The following is a 25,659-nucleotide window of genomic DNA, read 5'->3' on the forward strand; positions in this document are numbered from 1 at the left end:
AAGCTGCTGGGTGCTTGGGGGGTGTGTGACCCCCTTCCCATGCACACTGGGACCCAAGCACACACAGCACAGCCCAGCCAGCTCGCAGGGCCCTCCCGCATGAGGAAGCCGGGAATCTGTTCCCCATTAAGCAACTCCAGCATCGCTCCTCATTGCGGCTGGTGGGGAGAGCAGCCCTGCCAGCTCCAACCTCCCTAATTAGCAGCACAAGTGAGGCCAGGCTGGGGAAGGCCAGCGCCTCCATCCCTCCTTGCCAAGGATGCAAACACTTTGGAGCAGAGCCTATGGAAAAGCTCCCATCGACCGCGTGAGTGCCTGATGGGGCCCTGGTCCCGTCCATCCTGGGATGGGCAGCGATGGGTATCCCACCTCTGGGCTAAACATCCCGATCCACCACCCCACCAGGCACGGGGCGCAGGAAGGCTGCCTGCACAGCTCCAAGTGCCTTTAGCTCACCACTAAAAATAGGATGCAGGGCTGTGCAGCAGCACCGGAGGGCAGGCAGCCCGGAGCCCAGCCAGCCCCTGCCACCGTGACCAACTGACCCATTTGGCCTCACTTTTGAAGTGTTTTCCCCTCCTTGTTCAGCTTCAGCCCAGGCAGCAGCCGTGCCGGGATCCAAGGCTGGGGTGGGAGGGACACACGGTCCCTTACCTGCATGGCACAGTTGGTCCCACACGCTGGGCTGGCAGGCAGCAGGAGCACTGAGGCCACCCACATTCCAAAGGATCCTGCAGTTGGGAATTTGCATCGTTTATTTCTCCTATAGGGATGTCCTGGCCCTGGGGATGAAGCAGCTCCTCTGGCTGCAGGGGATGTGGTGCACCACTTTGTCCTATGGCTTCAGGAGCAGGGCAAGGACCTGGACCTGCTCCCCACTGAAGGACAGGGGTCCTCCTACATCTCCCGAAGCAGGAACACCCTGGGGCTGTCACTGAGCTGTCCCATGCATGTCCCCAAAGCCAAAGGAGCCCTTCAGCCTCCCCCTGCCTGAAGCTGGGATCAGGATGGGGTGCAAGCACAGGGACGGAGGACACATCTTTATGCAGAGCATGGGATGGGGCAGCCGTTGGGCAGAAATGAAGAAAGACCTTTATTTACAGTAACAAACAAAAGGGATGAAATAAAACACCCTGACACTTCCCTCCCCTTCTCCCCAGCCCTTCAGTGGGGCTTTTCCCACCCCCTTCCAGCCACCAGCCCTGGCCCCTGGCTTTCCAGATGCAGGCAACAAGTGCTGGGGGTCACTTGGCACCAACCAAACCCCCTTGTCCCACCGCCCCCAGACACAGCAGCATCTCGGCACGGCTCCAGGATCTCCCCAAGCCCCCGGCTGCAGGGACCAGCAAAGGGGAAGCTGCTGCTGATGGGGAGCAGATGGAGCTTATTGCACTTGGCTGCAAACTAGGCACCAAGGAGGGGCAGGGGCTGGCAGGATGCGTCCAACGGCACCAGGTCCACAGCCTGGCCACAGGCATTCAGCATCTCCCAGTGCCTGGTGCGGAGCAAGGCTCTGTCCTGGAGGTGTCCCTGTGGGGAGGATGCTCCGTGCTGCCCCATGTAACACACCCAGAGCACTGTCCTGGGGTGGTGGCAGCAGGACACACAGTCCCCAGTGCAGGGGCTCTGCGGGGTGTGTGCTCCTGTCTTGGCTCAGGTGGCAGGAGGCTCCATTGATCCTCATGAACCAGCCCAGTGCAGGGAAGAGGTAGAGCGTGACGGGACACCGGCCCATCCCCAGAGCCCCAGTGGCCCTACGGATTCACCCTTCCCTAGGCAGGACCCGAGCCCGGCTCACCAGCTCCACGGATGAGGTTTGCAATGGGGGTACCGCTCTCCTCCATCACTCAGCAGTTCACACCGGCGCAGGGAGCCGATGGGACCCTCCTTGGCCGCTAAAGGAGAGCCTGGGGAGGGATCAACTCCTGGTCCCCCCCCCCCCGCGGCGGGTGCAGCGCCTCAGGAGGAGAAGCAGAGCCCGCAGCACTCCATGCAGATCTCCAGGCAGTCGGCAGACTCGCAGCAGGCGTCGATGATGCCGCAGTCCATGTCGCAGGGCAGGTCGCAGTCCGCGCACTCGCCCGAGTTGCAGCAGCAGCAGCAGATGCAGGAGTCCTCGGAGGTGCAGGAGCCGCACGTGGCGCAGTCAAGCACGATGTTGCAGAGGGTCAGGAACTCGCAGAAGAGGCAGGAGAGGATGCAGTGGACACAGCAGTCTGCAAAGGAAGGGACAGAGAGGGAGCAGGGGGGACGGGAAGGGGATCCAGCCCAGTGGATGCTCAGCTCTGTAAGGGTGGAAATCCTCCCTCAGGAATTAATGGAAGGGATGGGGAAGAGGGGCTGGGAAGCGGGCAGTGCTCCAGGGTCCTCCCCTCAACATCCACGGACATGCCCAGACCCCAAGGGAGACCAGCTCTGGAGGACATGAGATGACCCTGCTCTGCAGAAGGCTGCCAGGAGGGCAGCTCCAGGGGTCCCAGTGGGATGGAAGGATGCTTCCTGAGACATCCTGAAAGGGATGCAGGGCCAGAAGAGAAAGGACGCCTGTAAAGCCCCCTACCCCACGCTGGGGAGAGCTGGTACCTTCTTGCGCCTCAATAGGGATGTGAGAAGAGGCAGACTTGGAGCTGCCCTTGCTCTTCTTGCTGCTCTGGCTGTTGATGGAGTGGTGCGACTGCAGCTTTCGGTGAGGCTTCTGGGCGCTGGGAAGGGGACGGAAGATCCCGTTCCCGGTCTCCCCGTTGGCACCACCTGGATCCGGCCCCCGCCCGGCACCGTTCTGCAGCAGGCGGGTGCTGGGGGGCTGCGGGGCTGCTCGTACCTGGGGCTGGCCTGGGGGGAGAGCAGGATGTTACCCCCAGACCACTGCAGCGATTCATGTGCCTGGTCCACTGCCATGGGGTCCACTGCCATGGCTGGGAAGAAGTGATGCTGACAGATGCATGGTCCAAGGAGATGGAATAAAGATGCAGAAGAGATAGCTGAAGGGTCCAGAGAGAGGAAGGGATGAAAAAGAGCAGGAGATAAAGACTTGTTGTGAAGGACATGCTGCAACTGCCAAAACGCAGCAGATGACTTGGAAGAGGTCTCCTGGGGTCCAAGCGCTGCTGGACCACGGGAGGGATAAAGCAGGAGGGATGAAGCCACTGAGGCCAACCAGAGTGGGCACAGAGACACATCAAGGCACGCTCGCCTTGTGCCAAGTGGGTAAGGGAAGAGCCTGTGGCTGCTGCTTCCAGCTGAGAGCCACCCCCGTGGCCAAGCCACCATCCCACAGGCCTTGGGCACAGCGCTGCTGGATGCAGCTCCTGGCCGTCCCCATCACCCTCATGCAGCCAGGGAAGATGAAGCACCACCAGAGAGCCAGGCTGCTCCCTTCCCCAGCACTGCATGAATTGGCCACTTCACTAAAGGTCTCCCCAGCCTCTGGCTGAACTTCTCTGCAGGAGGAGGAAAATAACCATCTGCAGTGTCTGCGTCTCCCTCCAGCCCTCAATCACTGCAGTGGCCTTCTCCCTGCATCCGAGCGATGGAGAGCACCCGGAACCCAGCACTAGGAGAGGGCTTCAGCATCCGGCCCCTGTGCAGCAACACCAATGGAAGCCACAACTAAAACCTCTCTTGGTGGTGCTTTGGCCAAACTTTGCCTTTCCTTTCCCGCAGCAGTAAACAAGGGATGATTCAGGCTGGAGGCTCGAGGGCAAAGGCACCTCCGGCCGCTGGGAACAGGAGCTGGTTTCTGGGCAAGGGTGGCCATGGGGCACGGGGTGGGGGATGGAGGGAACACAGACAGTGGTGAAAATAGAAGAGATGGAGGTTAACAAAACACAAGTGCCTGCACCCAGCGCCCGGCTCTGCCAGGCCCAGCAGGGCTCCGACCGCAGGGGAAGGTTTAACCGGGTGCCTGGGGGAAACGCGGGCGCTGGGAAAGGGGCTTAAAATAACCAGAGCTGAACGGGAAGAGCAGGAGGGCAGAGGAGAGAAATGGAAAACAGGTCCTGGGTAAAATGGGACGGGTTCCCCCTTAAAAGAGCCTCATGGAGTGTGGTCCTTCTCCAGTGCCCTCAACCTGCCTTGCCCAACCCGAACCGGGTTGGATGGGTGCCCTCCCAGAGCCGCATGGGCAGGCTCTGAGCCCCCAGGGACACCCATTCGGTGTCTGATGGCACCAAACACCCTGTGGCTCCCAGCCCTGGTCTCTCCACGGGGTGCAGCAGCTCACAACTCACTTGCTTTGGCATTCTCCATTTCACTGCGTTCCTCAAACTAAACTGTTTGTGAATCACAGTCGTGCTCCGGCTCCAGTGAGTGGCAGAGGGAGGCAGCCGATAAGCCTCCCCTAAGGAAAAACAGCTTCCATTCTTTAGGACCACCTCCAGCTCACAGGAGCCCAAAGCCCTAAAGGAGACATCTTCAACCCCAGCCTCAGGTGGAGCAGTAACACGGGTGTCAGGGCAGGAGTGGGGGCTAACCCACCCGATGGCTCCCATCACGTCCACCCACCAGCACCAGGGTGGGGAAGCAGGGGTAATGGCCATGCCTGTGGGTCTTCAACAACCAAACACCTCCTGGACCATCGCTTTGTATTTCACATCCAAGGTGATGCTCCCAGCACAGCCCCAGCACTGGGTCAGCTCAGCCGCCTAAGGCAGCATCACCAGGGCTCAGTGGACAGACAGCCGCACTGCAGCGGTCCTCACCCTGCTGTGACTCGCACCCCGGCCATCAGCTCTGACCAAGGTCATCTTCCCTTGGACAAACTGAACACCGTGGCTGTCTGAGCAGAGCCTGAAACTCAACACTCAGAGCCCCAAACCCACAATCCCCATTTGGGATGCTCCCGAGCTGCTGGAGGACTGAACTGTGGCACGCTTCAACCAGCAGCACTCAGCCCCAGGGGAGCTGGTCTTGGCACCACTGGTGATGGATGTGACCCTGCACCCGACAGCCCCTTGCTGCCAGCTCCCTCCTGACCCTGCATGAAAACACCACTGTTACCCCCTTTAGCACCCCATGGGGGAGCCTGACCGTGCTCCCCAGGTACTGCCAAAGCAGGGGCTTTGCCCCCCACAGGTGATTGTGACCCCCCATAGCAGCAGCACATAGCACTGTGAGGGGCAGGTCGCAAAGCAAGGGATGCCGGAGGCGATGCTCCATGGGGAGCTGAACCTCATTTCCCAGGAAGAGGGGACATTTCCTGCACCCAGCACCCAATACAAGCCCCAGGTCAGCCACGTTCCTGCCATGGGGTGGGCTGGGAGGTGGTTGTGCGGGGCTGCTCCCCGCAGGGTGCAGCAGGCTGCAGCATGACTCAGAGGTGCAGAATGTCTGTGGGCAGCCGGCCCAGCTCCCAGATGCTCTGCAAGGGCTCGAGCTCTGGTGGAGGGAACGTGCACGCTCCTCGTTCCACATGCACCAGGAGCGCCCAGATTTCACCGTCCCTTCCCCTTCCCACCCCGCTCCTCGAAGTCTGCAACCTCGTTCCCACCCTCCCGCTCTCCTTTGGGAAGCATCCATCCACTTTCCGCCCTTTGGAAGGGAAAGCTGCACGCTCGCATCCAACAGAAGGGGAATGAATGGCTGTGTGTGTAAGGGGCAGCCTGGGAGCGAAACCCTCAGATCCAGGCAGGGGGCCAGGGAAAGGATGGACGGATCCAGGAGAGCCTGGCTCCAGCCTCCCACATCTGCCAGCTCTGCTTCCCTTCCCTGCAATGGGAAACAGAGCAAGGGCATCCCGGCTCCCACCTCTGCTCCCACCCCGGTATTTCTCACATCAGGACACAGCAGGTCTGGAGCAAACCCCAATCCTCAGTGCAGACGGTCCTGCCCCTGCGCCTTCAGGCTTTGCACCACCTCACCCTTGCCCTGGGAATGCTGAAGCCAAGAGCATTCCCAATGGGAGGCATCTCCCTTTGCTCCAGCAAACAGCTCCTGTGAGCACAGAGCCCGATCTGCTGGGGGCTCACCTCAATCCCACTGTGGACTGTGGGGTGCTCCAGAGAGCAGCCAGCTCTTTCCCCCAGGGGTTGGTCCCTCTTCCCACCACAGCATCCCAGCAGAACCCTAACACAACCCTGAGCTCCTGCAGCCGCTCGCCCTCATCCACCTCCAGTAGGGTCCAGGATCAAGGGCAAGAGAGGCATCGGCACTGCAGGATGCGCCCTTCACTTTCCCCAGCTCCAGGAGACTCAGGCTCGCTTAAAGCCCATTGCTTTGATGTGGGGAAGAGCACAGTGAGGAGGAGATGGCTCCCATCACAGCTCCTGCCTTTTTAATGAGCCCTATTACTAAATAGACAGCAGCACCCTAAAGCACAGGCACCCGGAGGTGTCCGGAGCTGCACAGAGGGAACCACTCACATGTCACAGCTTCAGGAGCTCCTTTGAGCTCGGCCCGGGGACCCTTTGTTAGGACTTTTCCAGATTCATCATCTTCCGGGGGCTTCTCCTTCTTGGATGCCACAGGCCGGGCGGGCGGCCGGGGCTCTGCTGATGGTGTCGCTGGTGTCTGCCTCGGTGATGGGTGCGAGGTCTCACCCACCTCTGCAAGAGAAAGCAGCAAAGACCCCGGTCACCCCAACCCACAGCGCATCCCCAACCCACAGCGCATCCCCAACCCACAGCGCATCCCCAACCCACAGCTCATCCCTAACCCTCAGCTCATCCCCAACCCTCAGCACATCCCCAACTCTCAGTTCATCCCCAACCCTCAGCTCATCCCCAACCTGCAGCGCATCCCCAACCCACAGAGTATCCCCAACCCGCAGCTCATCCTATCCTGCAGTGCATCCCCAACCCGCAGCTCATCCCTATCCTGCAGTGCATCCCCAACCCGCAGCTCATCCCTATCCTGCAGTGCATCCCCAACCCGCAGCTCATCCCTATCCTGCAGTGCATCCCCAACCTGCAGCGCATCCGCGACCTTCAGCGCATCCGCGACCTGCAGCTCATCCCTATCCCACAGCGCATCCCTGACCTGCAGTGCCTCCCCAACCCGCAGCTCATCCCTAACCCGCAGCACATTCCCTGTGCCCCTGTGGCTTTTGAAGCCCAGTGTGCACAGTGGGGGCAAGAGCTGGAGGCTTGGGGCTGCATCATCCCGCAGCCTTTCACCCAAAGCCAACAGTTCAGCAGCACCCTCCCAAAATCCCTGCTGAGGTCCCACATTCCTTCTCTAAAAAGCCAGGGATCTGGTTACACTCAGTGGTTCAGGCTGGATTTTTTCATCCCCCTTTCCCATAAAAGAGTCTGCCTTGCAGGAACCAGCTCCCCTCATGTTCCTGGTCGCTGCTTGCCCCTATGCAAGCAAACCCCAAAACAAGAGATGTGTTATTCCCTGCAGGGATAAACCCCAGTGCCACAGAGCCCCAGACAGAAACCCAGCGAGGAGAAGGCACAACCACCTCCCAGTGCAAGCTGGGGCTGGCTTCCCCCCGAGGCAGGGGGTCTGTGGGGTGCTCAGTGCAATGCTAAGCTCCCCTACCCACCACCAAGCCCCCTCCTCACTGACCCATCCTTCTCCCCAGCACCCGGAATAGCAACTGCTTGCACAACAGGGGCTGGACCACACTTTATATAAAGCTAAATTATAGCTTGGGCAAAGGGAGAGAGACCAAAGACCCGTAATTTCCCTGTCTATAACAAGAGGTTCTACACACAGGCAGGCAAGGGCGGGTGGGGGGAAGAGAGACCTCGGACACTTCATTATACTCAATATAACAAGAGCTCCTACAAGCAGGAGCCGGGGGGAAGGCAGGCAGACCTCACACCTATAATTATAGGGGCTATAACAAGAGGCCCTACAAGGGAGCTGGAGGGCTCCATCCCCACCCGGGGTCAGCAGGAGCCTGGACATGCTGCAGAAGGGCTGTAACCAGCCTGGAATGATGCTCACTCTGCTAGACCCCATATGCTCATCCTGGCTGCCTCAGTTTCCCCATAGGACCATGCCTTCTGTGCACCCTGTGATGCTGATCCGGCTCCAGGTCAGAGCTGGGGCCTGTTGGGATTGAAAGCTCATCCTGATACAGAACCCTGCTCGCAGCCCTCTCAGGCGAGGCGATTTTGGGGCTCAATCAAGGGAGATGCAGCAGCTCCGGCTGGATTCTGCACAGCCACTCCAAACCCCAAGCAGAAGGGGAGCACCCAGCCCCAGAAAGGTGAAACCTCATTCCCATGCCCCTGGAAAGCCCAGGGCAAAACAGGGAGGAGAGGAAAGCAGGCTGTCCTCCACCTCTAGGTGTTTGCACACAGGCGTGGTGTACAGGTGAATAATAACCGCATGCTTTGCATCCACGTCCTCGGTCATGTCCCAACCTGGACCGGCCTGAGTCAGACCTGCAGCATTTTGGTGCCTGTTAGAGTAGAATGCAAACCTGGGGAGCTCTGGATGAAACCTTGAGTCAGGGGTACCCAGTGCAGGGCAGGGATGTGAGCCGATGGGCACTGGTGCAGCTGGGAGCTGCTCCGGTTTAAGCTGTGAGATGCTCGGAGCGTTGCACATCAACAGCCAAGACCACATCCCTTGCCCACTCCATACCCATCCCCGAGGGGCAGAGGACAGGAAGGGTCTGTTCAGACCCTGAGCTCTGTGTGGAAGCACGGGTGTATGGATGTCGAGCTGGCTGCTAAGACAAGGCTCCTGTTTTGCCGTGTCCACTTCACACATATAATTACCCTGCGCAAGAGGTCTCACACACAACCGCAGCGATGCAGGGAGGAAGATGGCAATTAAATTAACTCCCACTGGAACAAGCTGGCCAGAAGGGAGACGAAAATAGACAGGAAAGAAATGTGGGGAAGTTGGTCCTTCCCTGCCTTCCACAGCCTCACTTCCCTGCTGCTGCCTGGCCATGGGGAGCAGACGGATGGCTCTGACCCCCAAGTGCATGACATCCCTTGGGAATGAGCTGGAGAAAGGCTGTGTCCGTCCTCATGGTCAGATCCTGACCCAGGGCCGGGCTGGGGGCAGCAGGACGCACATGGGCTCAGCACCAACCCTGCAGTGTTTAGGGGACCAGGAACTTCCCAGGCACTTTCCAGCCCACAGGGAAAAGCACACGGAAATGCGCACGCACTGGGCGTGCACAAGCACAGCAGCTCTCAAACAAGCCTGGCAAAACGCACCCAAGGAAGAGGCATCAATGCCGATGGCACCAGGAGAGACAGACGGGCACCTCATGCAGCCCAGCACGGACACACGATGTGCAGCTCCACGAGGGTCCTGTGCAGATACCTCCGTCCCCTCGGCTGCAAGCCCTCATCACCCCTCTGAGCACTTGCTTTGGGGCACAAAGCCCCCCAGAGAGGGTTTTCTGCTCCCCAAACCACACTCAGCTGAGCAGAGAGGATGAGTTCTGCCCCCCATCACTGGGATCTGGCGGGGGGGGGGGGGGGGGGCTTTTCCTTCTGCTTCCAGAACAGGGAATGGCTTCTTCCCTCCCCTGCTGCCACCAGAACAAGACCAGGCTTGACCTGAATCTGATGGCTTTAAAACCAACCACAAGCCCAGGCAAAACACAGGCAAATCCCTAAGGAGAGCTGGCCCCTGGGATGGGACATCCATCCCCTTTCCCACCTGTACCCCCAGCCCCTTCCCAGCCAGGCAAAAGCTCATCCTGTGATGGAGAAACAGCCTGGGATGAGGGTCCAGGTCTCTGCTCCCCCATTCTGCACCAGCTCTTGTGCAACACAGGGAGAAAGGAAGGTAACAGGGTGCAGGGAGAGGACTCACGTGCTCACGAGAGCAGAGGTAATAACGAGGCATCCAAACACAAGAAGCCAGGTAAATGAGAGGGCTGCTGCGAGGTACACAGATCAGGAAGTGGGATAGACGCTGTGGAGCTCCTTTCTTTGCCTCCTGGTTGCCAGGCCCAGGAGATGCACACGGGGCAGGTTTTCTGACTCTTCTCCCCATTTACAAAGTCCAAACCCAGCCTTCATAAAAGCCCCAAGACATCCAAACCTTGCACCATGGGTCACAACTCCTGCTGACCCAGAGAAGCTCATGAGACTCTCCCGTCCCCCCTTCCCTTTCCCGTTAATCCCTCAGGAATGGCTGGTCAGGGATGAGATTATGTGGGATGGAGACAGCAACAGAGCCAGTCTAGAGAGGTGTTTGCCATTAACAACACGCTACCTTGCAGCAATATTTAGTTTGGGAGCTTTCTAATCTGCTTGATGCAGATAAAACACGTGTGTAATCTCCCCTGCCTTTCCTGTACACGCTGCCTGGCCCAGCCAGGTGCCGGTCTGACCTATTCCAGGGATATTTTAGAGCTTGATGAAGTGGTTTCAAGTGCAGAAGAGACAGCACCGAGGCAAATCCTTCCAATCCCACGAGCCAGGCCGGAGGAGAGGAAAGCAAAGTTCTGGTTTGGAGGGCTACTCAGCTGGGGAAGATCCAAATGGCTTATTTACATTCAGTCTCAAATTAATGCACTGGAGCCTTTTCAGACCCTAGGATACGCAGGCAAAGGAAAAGGAGGGTGGGAGGAGAAGGAGAAGCACCCAGGGATAGATCCCACCCAGAGCGTTTGCCCCCATGTCCCTCCTCTCACCTGGGCAAAGCTCTGGATAAACAGCTCAGCCCTGGGACAATGAGGAATCCGGTCCAAAAAGTAGTGGTTTCTATGAAAAGTCACTTCCTAAATGCAACAAAGGAAAACAAAGCCAAAAACCCCACAAAACCCCAAATAGCTGCCAGCCTGGGAGTTGTTGTTATTTGTTATTTATAGCCCTTGGGTGGGTAGGAAGAGAGAAATTTGGGGCCAGGCAGACAGGCCAGGACCAGCATCTATCCCGACCATCGGCATCTGACCTCAGCTAAAAGCTCCTCCAGCAACAACTCCCCAACTCCAGGTTTGGAGCACAAACCCCAACGCAAGGTGTCCCTACAGACCCCATCACCCAAAGGTCCTCATTGACCCATTGGCTCCTGCCTAGGAGGCACAAACCAACCTTTATGGAAGAACTGCTCCTACCTGAGAGCAAGGACACCGGGATGGTGGGATAACCCTTGAGAAGGCGGTTCAGGGACCAGGTTTGTACCTCCAGCTGCCACGCCAGCCCATCTCCCAGCATCAGGCCTGGGCTCTGCCTAACGCAAAGAGCAACGTCGAACATCCCAAATGCACCGCACAGTCAAGGAATGGAGAAAGATGGGGAAACGCAAAGGATCAAGGAGCCAGACTGGGGTTAAACCAACTTCCATGGGCTTTTTGAGGAGCACTGTGCTAGCTCGGTGCTCCCCAGTGCCACGGGATGCTGGCAAGGATAAAGGATGCCACCGGAGATGCTACAACATCCCAAGTGTCCTCAAGAACAAGCAATTATCCTTGAAGCCTAGAAAGCGGCTAACGTGATGCCTATCGGATCTAAGGAGATTCTGGGAATGACAGAGCGAGGAGCCACGCTGCTGTGCTGGAGAAAATTAAGGAGAGTCTAATTAAGGACCATGGCAGTGCGGTAATTGTGTAACCTTACGGGTTAAACCAGCGCCGGTTCTGCCAGGGAGAATGTGTCTTTCCACCCTGCTTCGAGAGTCCTTAGGAAAAGTTAATTGAAGAGCGGATAAATGCGAGCTGTGGCCATCGTGATTAACAGGAATAATAACTTGCACTCCTGCAGCACCTGAGAGCTGCCCAGTGCACAGCTTTAAGCCAGCACCCATCACACACAGCCCCATCCCCATGTATTGTACATCAGCACCGCTGTGGCATGGAACCACTCATCCCATTGAGGAAGCACTCAAAAGGAGTTTGCCCAAAGCAACGTTCTATGGGGATGGAGCCCAAAGCTTTGCAGTTCTGGTGCTTAACTGCCTACTTGGGGTTTGACAGAGCCCAGAGCTGCTTTAGAGGCGCTGAGCGTGGCCTGGATGGTGAGAAAGCAGCAGCACGCCTGCTCGCTGAAGGAAAGCAGCCAACAACAAAGCTTTTCGGGTGGAACGAAGGGAGGCAGCCGGTTGTCCAGCTTCCTCTTCCTCACCATGTGAAGGCAAAGCTACTGTGGGGAATATGCTGCAGAACTGGCACTGAAAGTGGCCAAACCAGGCGAGCATCATCCTGCTCTGGGCATGGCTGCCTGCGCTGGTGAAGGAGCCAGTGGGAGCCTCCTGTGCACCCATAGGAACCCCGAAAAGAGGATGGACTGGGGTGAAAGTGCTTCCTGAAGCTACTGCCTGCTTCTTGATGCAGGGATGCACTGATGCAGACAGCAGGATGGCACCCGAAGGGAAACCTTCACCCCAAGTCAAACACCAAGTGCAAGGAGGCTGCCAAAGCTTGGCTGAAGATCAGAGATGGAGAAAGCATGGATACAGGCCCACGGTCCCAGTGGACAAAGCCTGAAGGTCGGAATTTGGAGCAAAACAATCCCAATAACCTCATCCCTCCTGCCATGCCATAGCTCATTCCCACTGCTCCAACCCAAGCACAGCACCTGGGGAAGGGAGGAAACGGGAAGGAGCTGCCAGCACCGGGAGGGACTGACGTGGGTCCATCCCGCACCAAACCCGGTGCCCATCCCATGGGAAGCTCAGCTGAGCAAGGCGGAACTCCGGGAATGAAAAAAAACCAGAGGAACTACAGCAAACGCCCAGAGGAGAGCTCGAGTTCCTGCAAGGAACAGACTCGAACGGGCGCTTTCCAAGGAAATTCAATCAGGAGCTGGAGTGGGAGCCGGGCGGCAGCGGCACAGCCCCGCAGGGCTGCTTGCTGGAAACCAGAAGCAGCTGAAGCACCAGCAATCTGCTGGGTTGTGTTTACCTCGAGTCCTGTTTTTGTTGCTCAAAGGAAAGACCAAAACCCCGAAGTATTTTCCTGAGCAGACAAGAAACTGTGGAGGACAAACAGGAATCCATCTTTTTGTGCAAAAAAAGCCTTTATTTGGGGCTAAAAACAAAAATAAATAAATGCATTCCGGTTCTTTTAGGGCTTTTTTAGTTTGGCTCCGCTGCGCTTTGCGGATGTCTGCATTTAAATCAGTGCACAGACAAGCAAAGACCCTTTCATGCTGATCATGGAGACGGTACTGTTTGCTTCCACCTCCCTCCCAGAGGCCGGTAATGGGTACCCAAGTGATGCGGTACTGAGTCCTGGCCAGCCTGCCTGCAGTCCTGCAGTGCCCAGGGCACCCATGGGTGCTGAGCCCCCTCATGCAGGCAGTCAGGCCCCAGCAGAAAGAATTAAAGGAGAAGAAGTGTGTGCAAGCATCCCGTTCCTGCCCAGCTCCAAATGGAGCAGGGATGCAGCCAGTGTCCTGCTGGGATGGGGAAATCAGGAGGTGGGAATAAGCAGAGCCAAACACCAGGAAAAAGGTTTTTCTTCTAGAAGATGGGATTTGCCTCAAGCATCTCTCCATGGGTTTGCTTCCCCTATGGAAAGCCGCTCTCCTGCTGTCCCTGCTCCTCCTCCTCTTCCTCCCCAAGAAGGGAAGGACAGAAATAATCCCATCAGGCAAAGGGCTGTTTTTCTCCTGTTAATTCCTCAAAAAAGGTAATAATTAGAACCCACGTACTCCATGGGTGCAACGGCCACTTCTCCCCAGGCTGCTCTGCAAACTACCTGTGGCTATTTCAAGCCCGATGCATCCATCCCTCTGGGGTGGGGAGGAGGCTGCGATGGCACCGGGCCCATCTCCAGAGATGCCAAGGAATAAACTCCAAGAAACGGGCTTCATCTCAGGCTGGGAAATGGGAGCAAGCACAGGAATGCCAACCTGACCTGCCCACGACGCGCCGGGCTGAGCCAAGCCACGCAGCACCTCCATTCCCATGTTTCTGTCGCGGGCTCGGTGGTGCAGAACTCCCTGGTCTCATCCGCAAAGTATCAGACAGGGAGCAGAGCACGAATTCCCAGGCTCCGTGTGCGTGACAGAGGCTCTGGACACTGCCCAAGCGGCAGTGGCTGCACCGAGACGTCACGAGGCCAAACAAGCACAAAGGAACAGCTTGGACCGGTCCATTCGTTGCTCCCCAGAAACAGAAAAGAAAGGAAGAGGGAAGCAACAGGAGCAAGGATTCAGAGCTCAGGATGTGGAAAGTGTTCTCCGAGACACGACAGGGATCTTCCCTCAAGCATGGAACCTGGTCCCTGGAGCACGGGCAGATGGAAGTCGAGGGTGTCCTGGAGACAGGGCTAAATATGGGTCTAAAGGAGGCAAACTTGGTGCTGCTCTGCTCAGGTTCGCCCACCCCAGGTCCACACTGCCCTTCAGGGATGGCTGGATTAGGATGGAGGTGACCCCCCCCACCATGGGCACACCAAATTGGGCACCGTATTGGACACTATCTGCACACACGGTGCACATCCAGCCGCTGGCACCGCGGAACAGCAGCAAGGCCATTTCTTTGGAAGCATTTATCGTGGTTTAAGCCACATTTGGATGCATTTTGAAAGTACTTTTTAAAGCAACCCACACTTGGTCTCACACAGGGCTCCTCCTGACCCAGGCTGGTGACAAACTCCCATGCAAAGGCTTTTCTGCACTAGATCTGCGTGTTAACAGTGCAGTTTCCCACCTGGAGAGGAAAGGGAATGGAAGGAAATCCAGAGCACTGAGCTCCACACGGCCCCTGCGGTTGCAGCACAAAGCAGCGTAAGAGCGCAGCCGGGAAGCAGAGCCCACAGCATCCAGCTGGAAAAGCTGGGGGAAGAGAACAAGAGGATGTATTCTCCAGCACTTGGGCCCAGCCACGCTCCAGGCCAAAGCCAACAAGGGGAGATCCAGCCGTGCTCAGCTCCAGCGCATCACCGTGCCCGGGGCTCCGGATGCACAGCTCCTGCCTGCTCGGGGGGTTCGGTCCCTTGTGTCTGCTCTGACAGCACAATGGGGGCTCCCACCTCTCCCCATCACCTTCCTGCACTGGCGTTTCTTTTCTTTCACATCTTAACGCGGTTTCCACACGTGAACCATGGTGAGGACCATTGCGGGACCCCAGCACAAGCCCTTAGGAACCCGGCAGAGCCACCACAACCAAAGGACTCAGCTTTCCCTGTGGTAAAAGTGACGATTCCCAAACTTTTTCCATTCACTTCTCCATGGCCTGATGCTGCATCCCACCACACAACCCCTAGGAGCTGCTGCAGCAGGGGAAGTCCCCCCCCCAACCCCTCGCACTGCCCTCAGGGGTGCTTTTAACCCCTTCAGTGCCCCTCACTTGGCCCAGCGACAGCACCTGATGAAGAGGTCGTGCTGCAGCTCCCAGGGCGCTCACCCGCATCCACCGTGTCCACACGCTCAATGCACACTTAGACACATACTAAGGCACCCCCCGAACCGTGCACACACACCGAGCCAGCGCCCCCCCCAATGCTCCCCCCCACCACGCACATACTCCACCATATACCCCCCCCCCCCGCGCTGTGCTTTACGTGCCCCCCCTCCCATGTAGTCCACTCACAGCCACACACACGGGACCCCCCCCCTCCAACTCCGTGTATACGCACTGGGTCCAGGAATGCGCCCCCGGCGGGGCACCCCGAGCCCTGCAGATTGCACAGGGACCCCCAAACCCGCACATACACAGTGACCCCCCCCAGCCCTGCACACAGGGACCCCCAAACCCGCACATACACAGTGACCCCCCCAGCCCTACACACAGGGACCCCCAAACCCGCACATACACAGTGACCCCCCCCAGCCCCGCACACAGGGACCCCCAAACCCGCACATACACAGTGACCCCCCCAGCCCTGCGCATAGGGACCCCCAAACCCGCACATACACAGTGACCCCCCCAGCCCTACACACAGGGACCCCCAAACCCGCACATACACAGTGACCCCCCCAGCCCTGCGCATGGGGACCCCCTCTTGTGTTGCACGCACACAAGGAACCCCGCAGCCTTGCACGTTGGGCGCACAGAGCCCCCGACGCTGTGCACCCCCCCCATCCCGCACACACTTTGCTCCCCCAGCCCCGCACACACCCCCCGGCCCCCCCCCCCAAAAGCCCCTCACACCCCCGGCCCCCTCCGCTCCCCAGCAGCACCCCGGTACCTGGCTGCGGTCCCGGCTCGGCGCAGCGGGGCTCCGGGCGGCTCTGCCGGTGGCTGCTGGCCTGGGACATCGGTGAGGGGCGCGGCGGCTGCGGCGGAGACAGCGCGAACTGCGGCCCCCCCACGGACCCCGGCCCGGCCCCCGCCGCAGACCCGGCCCTCCCCCGCCTCCGGCCCGGCCCCCCGGCCCCGGCCGCGCTCACCTGGGCCCCGGCTCAGCCCCCGCTGCCCGGACCGGCCCCGCCGCCCGCCCCGCTGTATATAAAGCCCCGTCCGTGGCCGCGGGGCTGGGCTCGCTCCGGTGTCCGGTTCTCCCTAATTCCTTCAGCATTAATTAAAGGAGAAGCTGCGAGACCGCCCCGTGCCCCGCGTCCGGGAGGGAGCCGGAGCCGCTCCGGGGCTGCTCGATCCCAGCACCAGCCCCGGGGCCGGGGCGGCTCGGCTCGGCTCAGCTCTGGGGTAGGGAGAGAACGGGGGCTCCCACTGCCCGGCCGTGCTCGGGACAGGGAGCAAAGAGGCCGCTTTTACCCCGGACCCAAAAGCCTCTGCCTCCGCTCCCCCCGCTCCCTGCCTCAGTTTCCCCGACTGAGATAAACGAGGCTCGGCTCCCCGGGGCGCTGCGAGCGGAGGGGTCGGTGTCACGGCCGTCACCAGCCCCAGAGTCACCGTGACACGGAGCTTCCCGGCAGCAGCAGCGTGTCCCATGCGGGCCTTTGCTCCGGCACAGGGTCCCCATGAGGATTGGGCCTCGTGCAGAGCATCATGTAGGAGCTGGCGGGACCGTTTCAAACGTTTTTATATCACTGCCGTTTGCCTGCGTTTAAAGAGCCCGGCATCGCAGGGCACGCAGAGAGGCTGGGATTGCTCCGAGCTCCTGCAGCCCAGCATGAGCCTGGATTTGAGGTGCCCTCCCCGCACTGTGGGGCTGGGGTCACCCCAAGCCACCACTTCCCTCTGCCACCACTTCCCGGACACGCTGCGGGTCTGGGCAATGCTTGGTTTTGCAATGCAGAGCTCTGTGTTCCCAGAGCAGGGCTGTGCCCATGGGACGGCCCCGATGACTCCCTGCATCTCGATGCTTTCCTGCATGGGGATGCTGCAATCCTGGTGCTGTCTCCTGCGTGGTGCTGTGGCATTTAGTGCGGTGAGGGGTAAGGGGAAAGGGCTGGGGATGTCACCACTGTGGCTGCATGTGTCAGGAGGGGGAAACGCGGCAGCCCGGGGTACAAAGTGGGACTGGGGGGGAACCAACGTGCTCAGGATCTCTCTGAAAGCTCCAGCCTGGAGCCGGGGATATTGAGGTCGTGCGAGACCTCAAGCATTGGTCCGCTTTAAAGGCAGCTTGTCACCAGGGCTTGTGCCTTTGAAATAACCCTGCCATGAGGAGCATCCCTGCCTGCACCCTGCAGTGGCCCTAAAATCCTGTGGCTGGAGCTGCATCCTCCACACAACCAACACCATCCAACCCACCCCGCTGAGCCAGGCACTGCACATCAGTCCCTGCTTGGCAGGTCGGGAAAACAGGGATCCCCACCTGGACAGAGCCTTGAGTGCCTCCCAAGCAGCGGTTGGTGCATGGCGCAGGATGGGGTGCAGTGGGACGCAGGGCAATGCTCCCATCCCCATGGCCACAGTGCTGCTGCTGCAGAACCCTTCTCTGCGCATCCGTGTTACTGAGGGTGAAGCACCGACTGACACCATCATGGGGGGGTGTCGTCCCCCCCCCCCGAGCCATTGGCTGGGTCATTTCCTTCACCTGACACCATTCTGTTGGCCGCAGCCCCAGCAGCACCCGGCAGCTTTCCATAAGGATTTATTCCAGCAGCGTCCAAGCCGGAGCCGGCGGTGGTGGGATGCGCACGGGGTGTGCCCGTGAGTCACCCGGGTACACGCCAGCCCCACGCGCTGCCGCCGCACATTCCTCCCTGTTTACCTGCTCCGGCACCCAGGAGCCCGGCCCCGCTCCTCCCGAGCAGCACCGAGGGATGCGGAGCCACCGGACAAAGGTGATGGATGCAGGAAGGACCCAGCAGCCATGGGGCTGCATCAAGCCTGGGGAAGGAGGTGGGCGGCTGCCCAGGGGGTGATGCTCTTGGGACAGCAGCACAAGAGGGACGTGGAGCTGTTGGAGTGAGCCCAGAGGAGGCCATGGGGATGCTGCGAGGGCTGGAGCAGCTCTGCTCTGGAGCCAGGCTGAGAGAGCTGGGCTGGGGCAGCCTGGAGAAGAGAAGGCTCCTGAAGGGGAGACCTGAGAGCAGCTCCAGTGCCTGAAGGGGCTGCAGGGAACCTGGAGAGGGGCTTGGGACAAGGGCCTGTAGGGACAGGCCAAGGGGAATGGCTTGAACCTGCCCGAGGGGAGACTGAGCTGAGCTCTTAGGCAGAAGCTGTTCCCTGTGAGGGTGCTGAGGCGCTGGCACAGGGTGCCCAGAGAAGCTGTGGCTGCCCCATCCCTGGCAGTGCTCAAGGCCAGGTTGGACACAGGGGCTTGGAGCAAGCTGCTCCAGTGGAAGGGGTCCCTGCCCGTGGCAGGGGTTGGGGCTGGAGGAGCTTTGAGGTCCCTTCCAACCCAAACCATTCCATGGTTCTATGATGGAGCTGGGAACCGGGGTGCCACATGCACGGCTCAGGCCACGAGGCTGCGCAGCCGGGTGGGGATCAGCAGCACTTTCCCTTTGTGCTGGCAGCTCGGGCTGATAACCCACACAAACAGATTAAAGAGCACCTGGGAAGCTGAGTCACAACTTCAGTGGCCCAGGGTATACATCCCCATCCCTGTACTGGAAAACTCCAGGGATGGAGGGGAGCAGAGCATGGAAATGAGCCCCGTGAGGTCTCCTATGGGGTTACCCCTGGCACACTGAGAGCATTTTCCATAAAAACAAGTATTTTTCCCCCAAAGCATCATCACCTCTAAAGAAAATGCCCCTGGAGCAGCGTTAGCAGGGTGCTGGGGAAGGGAGCAGCAGGGCCGGGGGCACGTTAGTCCTGCAGTGCTGCACCGGGATGAATCCTGCGATACGCCCCAAGGAGCTCCGTGGGAGCCGGCTGTATTTTGGAAAACAAGCCCGTTTCTGTAGGTGTGCGACCGCACTGACCCACATTCACAAACCCTGGCACCCGCTCCCGGCTCCTCCGCCGCCAAAGTAAATCCACCCGGATCCTCCCAGCTCCTGGGCTCTGTTGGGGGGGGGAGCGGGGTCTGCACCCCATCACCCTGGATCTGCTGCTGCCCTGTTGGCCGGGGCTGGGGGCGATGCAGACGCGTTGGGCAGAGATTTCAACCTCCCCGACATTCCTGACTCCAGGAAGGGTTTAGCGCTGAAGCCTCCACTTGTGCAGTTCAAAGAGGGTTTTGCAACATTCCCGGCATCAATCCCTCTGCGAACCCTTTGCTTGTTTCGAAAGGAAAATAAATAGAGAGCAGCAGACGCCGGCAATGCAAAAACAAGCACCCGGCCCAGCCCCACGCCGCGGCTGACCTGCCATGAATGGGGCCGTGGACTCGGCACAGAGCGGGGCTGTGCAGACGGAGCCGTGTTTGCTCAGGGCCGGAGCCATAACCCCTCATCCATCCACACCGAATCCCTAAACAAAACGAGCTTCTCAAAGGCTCCTGTGCGAGGAGGGGGGGGAGGCCCCGGCTGGCTGGGTGCGCAGTGAATGACCCCACTGTTTTCTGCTCACGGATTCTGATGAGTCACGAGCTATTTCTGTAAATAATAAAAAAAAAAGGAGAGAAAAAGAAGGAAATGGACATTTAATATAAAAAAAAAAAAATATAAAAAAGGGCCCCGTGAACATTTGTCTTTTGAAGAGGGAAAAATTAAAGACTTCCCCCTCCTGTCGCGGAGCAGCGGTGGGAGCATCGAGCCGAGCACGTGTCGTGCCATGGACACACATCAACGCGTGCCGGAGCATCCCACCAAGGGTTACAGCCACACGGACCAGAGACCCTGGAGACATCAGCGGCCCAGGGAGGGGAACAGATCTCAGAGCAAGAATGCTTTGGCCACCTCCTTTCCTGGCCCCTGTTGTTGCAATTCCTTAATGCTCATTAAAACCCGAGGCAAACCAACCCCACCAAAAGCATTCCCTCCTTTCTTTTGGTCTGTTGAATTGTTTGAAGGCCTCTCTCTCCCCATGGGCTCAGCTCGCAGCAGCAAACCCCGCACCGTGCTTCAGGGGTGGGTGAAAACTCATGGATTTAGGGCAAAGATGGAGAGAAGGGTGGTATCCTTGTGGATACGAGCTCTGGAGGGAAGAGAAGGAGAGGGGTGGGGATGAGAAAGAGGATACCATGGTTTTCTAGGTGCATGGAGTTACTTGGCTTCCTGAAGGGAAGGGGTGGCTGCTCCCCGTCTCTTCCCCCATCCACATACTGGCTTTGCAATCAAAGCAAGAGACCTTCCATGTCCGTAGCAAAACAGAAAGGGAAAAGAGTTCCTAGTTTACAAGTTAAAAGCTCTTTCTCCAAGTGTTAAATCCATCAAAGCCGGATGCTCCCGCAGTGACCGATGGCCACAAGGCTTTGGGGGACAGGGACATGGCCCCTCTGCTGGCTCCTGCACCCGTGGATGCAAGGGGCTGGTGGTGGCACGTTCAGCGCGCCCCGGGAAGCTGCTGTGGAGCTGGATGCGGTTCAGGAACCCTGGAAAAGAGCCACTGGAAAAAAGATTAAGGAAGTTTGGCCGGGCCGGAGCAGCGCAGGGAAAGGGGCTGCAGCAGCTTGTTCACATTGGCAGGGGCTGGAAGCAGCTGGGAGGCAGCCAATTCAGGGCTGAAATGTGCTCCTGCCCCATCCCCATCCCTGTCCCCTTTGCTGCAGCTCTGGCCCGGACTCAAAGTGAGGATGTCCAGGAAAAGAACGTGAAGCAACAGCCAGAAGTTCCTGATGGCAAAGCCTCCGTGCCCCTGGAAGTCCATTATCTGAGGGATGCGCCAAAGCCTCACGTTTTTAAGGGGTAGATGTCAAAGCTGCAAACCTGGCCCTGCGTCTGGAGCCTCCATGAGTGCTTCCTAATGGATACCCGATGTCCCGGCCATTGGTGCTGGAAGGAGTAGGTACAGGGACCTGCGTTGCCCCAGAGCAGAGCAAGTCGCTTCTCTCCCCTCCAACACCAGGCTGACCATGGCTCTCTCGCTGCTCAAGAGCCTGCAAGGATGAAAAAGGCCGGGATTTCTTTCTATCAATGATGAGAACAGAGCAGGCAGCACAGCAGCATGATAGGTAATTTATTTTATTGCATTTTATAATGCCATTGTCCATACAGATTACATGCAGCTATTCCTACTGTACAAGGGTTTACCGTCTGCCAACGCAGACACACGGAGTTTCGGAGTACAAATACACAGCAATGCTCGTTCCTTTATACAGCACAGGGGACGTGGCAGGAGGGAAGGGGTCCGGTCACTTTATACACATCCTCCCCCCCACCTTCCTCCAGCCCCTGTAGACCTGTCCCACCTCCCCAGCATCCCCTCCCACCCAGGCCAAAGAGGATGGAGAAACAAAGTGGTGGTGGTGGAGGGGGGGAAATAAAGGATGAGGTTGTGGCCTGGGTGAGCCCCTGGCTCGGGCCTGTCCCCACCTTCCCCAATGCTTCCAGGACAAAAACCTAGATCCAGGGAGACCCTATGGGGCGTGAGGCTGTAAACAAAGCAAAGAAACCCTTTGGTTTGATGCAGGTTGGGCTGCTGCTGCCCCTTCGCCTCGCCAGCAGCTCCCCAGTGCTACCAGCACCCCTTCCCTTTGAGCACTGGTTTCTGACACCCACCTCCCCCCATCCCCAGCTCTATCTATTCTAGCTATTGGGGGTGAGGAATAAAAATCATTGAGGGAATGGGAAAAAAAAAAAAGACATGGAAAAATGAGGAATTCCTTCAGTGGGAGATACCAGGAAAATGCCTTTACTTACAGAGAGGTGGGCACACGTTCCCTTGGCAGAACCGCCCCAGAGTGGGGAAAACCAGGAAATCAAACAAAAAATACCCAGGGGAAACAAGAAGAGCACAATTGGTGCTGGTAGGTTTGACCAGTATATATATATCTCAGTATATACAGACACACAGCTCTGCCACACGATGCGTTTGGTCCATTACCTTCCTTCCTCCCCATCCCCGCCTTGGTGTGAGTTTGAGGTAAGCCACATAGAATGAGTTCCAATCCAAACCAGCAAAGAGCCACCTGGCAGGGTGATGGGGTACGGGGGGGGTCATGGTACCAGCAGTTGATGGGACCTATGGACCAGCCAGGCTGGGTGTAAGAGGATGAATTAAATTCACCTCCGAGAATCAAACCTGTGCAATCCCCACCGCGATTCCCATCTCAGCAACGGGGGGGGGAAGAGGCATCAATGGAGCCATAGGATTTCCCAAACCTGGGCATGTGTTTGAAGAAAAAAAAACTCCTTTACATTTACATATTTATTTATATATATATATAATATATATATAGTGCTCTTGGGAGCCAGGGTGGCAGCTAAGGACCTATCGGAATACACAGTGAGGAGGGGAAGGCGCCAGGTTGTCCTTGCAGAGCTGGGGCTGTGGCTTGGACCGGTTTGGATCTGAAGGTCCTGGGCAGGGTTTCGGGATGTCTGTACCTCTGGAAACACTTAAACCTAGAAATCCCACCTGGAGCAGGAGCCGCCGGTGCCGGGTGTGCTCCGTGCCAGGACCACCTCTGGGTTTTGCTGCCCCAATGCAGACACCTGGGGTCTGCAGAGCTTATTGGCATTAGATTTGAAGGGCAGGAGGAAGGCGGAGGGAAAGGACCCAGAAGAGCCAATGAAGGGGAGCAGGTCCTGAACCCCCTTGTCCTGAGGGTGCTGAGGCGCTGGCACAGGGTGTCCAGAGAAGCTGTGGCTGCCCCATCCCTGGCAGTGTTCGAGGCCGGGCTGGATGGGGCTTGGAGCAAGCTGCTCTATGGAACGGGTCCCTGCAGCACCCACCACTCAGTACCCGCAGCATCAGCCATGCTGCAAAGCCCATTCCATGGAGAGGACAAAGTGCCCCAGTGCAAGGCCGGGTCATTCCCTCTGCAGGGACATTGGGGTGTCCTAGAGCAGCACGAGGGGTGACAGCGGGCGCTGGCACAGCCCTAAGAGGCACAATAGCCCCCATCAGGGAGATGCAAACCAAACCCCAAAGGCCTGGATGGAAGCAGGGAATGTCCTGCCGAGGGTGAACATGGACATGGAGCCGGGGGCTTCACCCCAACACCCAGGCTGGGCATCCCGCCCCCTCCTTGGTATGGGGAGAGCAGCAAGGCTGCGCTGCTGCCTCCCTCTGCAGCTGTAAACGTGGGAGAAACAATAACTTAAAATCAAGGCTGGTTGAACAAAATCACATTAAAAACATGAAGGAAAAAGCTCCTTCGGGGGGGGACGGGGCTGCAAGAGACGGGGTTTGGCTCCTGCCCCCAGCCCAGGCAGGGTCTTTGGTGTCCAATGGAGGGAGGATGAAGCCAGGGGAGGCCAGGGAAAAGGGGAGAACCCCGTTGGCCTGGAGAACAAACCTCAGAGCAGCGTTCTGGCAGCAGCGAGGCAGGCGGGAGCAGGAAACACGGGTCGAGTGGAGACACCTAGCGAAGGCCAGTACGGAATGGCATGGAACAGCCTGGAATGGCTTGGAACAGCCCAAGCACCCGTGTGTGGGGCTGGGGAGGGCAGGATTTGCTGGCTTTGCTGGGTTTTAACTCCCATTACAGCCTCAATATGATGTGCCCCCCCCCCCCCAACCCAGCTCCTTGAGGGTCTTAGCATCCCCTGGACCAGTACCTGGGTGGCCCAGGGCAACCCAGCCTCACCCATGGGTGCAGTGGCTATGGAGGATGCAAGAAGCAGCAAAAAAGGATGCTCTGAGGCGCAGGCTTGCACAGGGGACACGTGGCACAGAGCTGAGATCCCCCCGGGGATGTCACAGGGGTGATGCACGGGGACAAACAAGTGCCCCCTGAACCAAAGCTGCGTGTGGCATTTTCAACCCAAACCACAGCTCCCAGGGTGCTGCTGCTGCTGCCAGGACCCCAGCACAGTCAACCCAGGGCACTGGGAGGATGGAGCAGTGCTCTGGGTCGCTTGGGGAGAGCTCCATGTCCATCACAGCAGACCCCGCTGCGTACCAGTACAGCCAGTGCCAGCCCGGCCGTGGAGGAGGAGAGGAGGAGCCCAGCGCTGGGTACCCGCATCACCACCACCGAAAGAAAGAGCAGGGAGAAGAGGGGTGTTTGGTTGTGTTGTTCTCGTTATTATTAATATTTCTTTTCTTTTTGGCATTAATACCATCTGTTCACCTGAACTACGGACCTTCTGTCTCTAGAAATCTTTTGGTATCTTCCCATCTGGACGCACACAAAAGGATAACGAAAGGACAAGATGAAAGCGGGTGCCCCGGAGGCAGCAGGCTCGGCTCAGAGGCCACGGCCAGGTTTGGCCACCACAGGGGTTCACTGATTTGGCTTTGCCACCAGCAGGACGGCCGAGCTGCAGCCTTGGAGACCCTGCCCTGGCTTTGGAGCAGGGATCGGGCACACAGGGGTCAGGAGCCTCCCTTGAAGCCGAAGCTGGGCCACTGGGAGGGCTGTAACCTGCTGCAGATGACATCAAGAAGGAAGCAGGAGCCGTGTCCTCACTGCCAGCTCTGGTGGTTGGCTGCGGACGGTCATCACTGCTGGTGCCACCAGCTCCCCACCATCGTGGACCAGGGGCTGGGTGGTTTAGGGACCTGCTGGAGGTGGCAAGGCCAAGGGGACACAGCCCCACTAAAGCGCCGGTCCTCATCCTTGCCCAGCCGTGAGACAACGGTGCAAGCCCCACATCCAGACCATGGCAGAGGACTTGCCTCCTGTTTCCGCTGTTTCTTTCCCCCAAAGCTGGGTGGAAGCAGCACATGGGCAGGGTCCACAGTCCCTCCTAGTGCAAACCCCACTGGGTGATGGAGAGATGACAGCGGGTTCCTGCCATCGCCTTCCCTTGCCGGGGCGGTCGCTGGTGGAGGCTCGAGCACCGCAGGGAAGAGGGGACGGAGCTGCCTTCCCTGCGCCCACCGTGCACAGGGAAGGAGGGAGGGACCATTTCGGACAGAAACAACCTACCATCCTCGTTCACCACTCACTAACCAAGGGAGGAGGGGAGAAAAAGTCCAGCTCTTGGGTTTTTGCTTCTCACGTCGCGGGATGTCCCCCGCGGCAGGGGTCAGTCAGTCACCGGGGTGCAGCGTGGGGCAGTGGGGAGCGTGAGGGATGCGCCGTCAGCAACTGGTCGTTGCACCAAGGAAACCCTTTTGCTTTGTGGAAGTGCCTTTAAAAAACAGGTTAACGCCGAAGGTCACCTTGGGGAGGTGGGAGCCGTCGCTTGGTCTCCGGCCGGGATGGTGGGAAGGGTTTGCCCCTTGGTGGGGAGGAGGAAGGGGTCCTTAGGACAAGTCTTCCACCGGCAGCTCCTCCTCCAGGTCCCTGTCGTCGGGAATCGTCACATTCTGGTTGGTGGTGGCCATCAGCGAGACGGGTCTGCTGTCGTCCTCTGCCTCGGCTGGTTCCTCCTTCACGTGCACGGGATGGCTGCGGGGAGGGAAGCCTTCAGCCTCGGGGAGCTCATCCCCCTCGGTCTGCATCCCCTTGGTCCAACCCTCACCTCCCCTGGGGGACAAGAGCCACAGGAG

At 58.7% G+C, this 25,659-nt stretch overlaps 2 protein-coding genes across 5 annotated transcripts in view; both read right to left on the reverse strand.

Annotated features, from left to right (window-relative positions):
• Positions 1-1,055: 1,055 nt before the first annotated feature.
• MDFI (MyoD family inhibitor) lies at positions 1,056-16,225 on the reverse strand. 2 transcript variants are annotated; one of them, XM_065698607.1, is made up of 5 exons: positions 16,203-16,225; positions 16,001-16,088; positions 6,360-6,542; positions 2,584-2,832; positions 1,056-2,216 (listed from the first exon to the last, which is right to left on the reverse strand). In XM_065698607.1, the coding sequence occupies exons 2-5, from the start codon at positions 16,068-16,070 to the stop codon at positions 1,960-1,962; spliced, it is 759 nt and encodes a 252-aa protein (XP_065554679.1). In that variant the 5' UTR covers positions 16,071-16,088; positions 16,203-16,225; the 3' UTR covers positions 1,056-1,959. The 2 variants fall into 2 exon arrangements, with proteins under 2 accessions (XP_065554679.1, XP_065554678.1); XM_065698606.1 differs by lacking the exon at positions 16,203-16,225 and having other exon boundaries at positions 1,058-2,216; positions 16,001-16,139.
• A 4,995-nt stretch (positions 16,226-21,220) lies between these two features.
• The window catches only part of FOXP4 (forkhead box P4), a 55,303-nt gene continuing 50,864 nt past the window's right edge, over positions 21,221-25,659 (reverse strand). For all 3 annotated transcript variants that reach the window (XM_065698748.1, XM_065698746.1, XM_065698747.1), the window contains one exon: positions 21,221-25,558. In XM_065698748.1, coding sequence (XP_065554820.1) covers positions 25,414-25,558 — 145 coding nt within the window. In that variant the 3' untranslated portion in view covers positions 21,221-25,413. The remainder of the gene's footprint in view (positions 25,559-25,659) is intronic.

This window comes from Lathamus discolor, chromosome 19, assembly GCF_037157495.1.
Source record: "Lathamus discolor isolate bLatDis1 chromosome 19, bLatDis1.hap1, whole genome shotgun sequence".
Classification (NCBI taxonomy): Eukaryota; Metazoa; Chordata; class Aves; order Psittaciformes; family Psittacidae; genus Lathamus; species Lathamus discolor.

What these genes read in the sequence shown, in the direction of transcription:
- MDFI (XM_065698607.1), bottom strand. Translation starts at nt 16,070, where the DNA reads ATGTCCCAGGCCAGCAGCCACCGGCAGAGCCGCCCGGAGCCCCGCTGC. An exon ending in CGAGCCGGGACCGCAGCCAG is followed by an intron (nt 6,543 to 16,000) that starts GTACCGGGGTGC and finishes TTTCTCTTGCAG; the next exon opens with AGGTGGGTGAGACCTCGCAC. An exon ending in CCCTATTGAGGCGCAAGAAG is followed by an intron (nt 2,217 to 2,583) that starts GTACCAGCTCTC and finishes CTTCCTTTGCAG; the next exon opens with ACTGCTGTGTCCACTGCATC.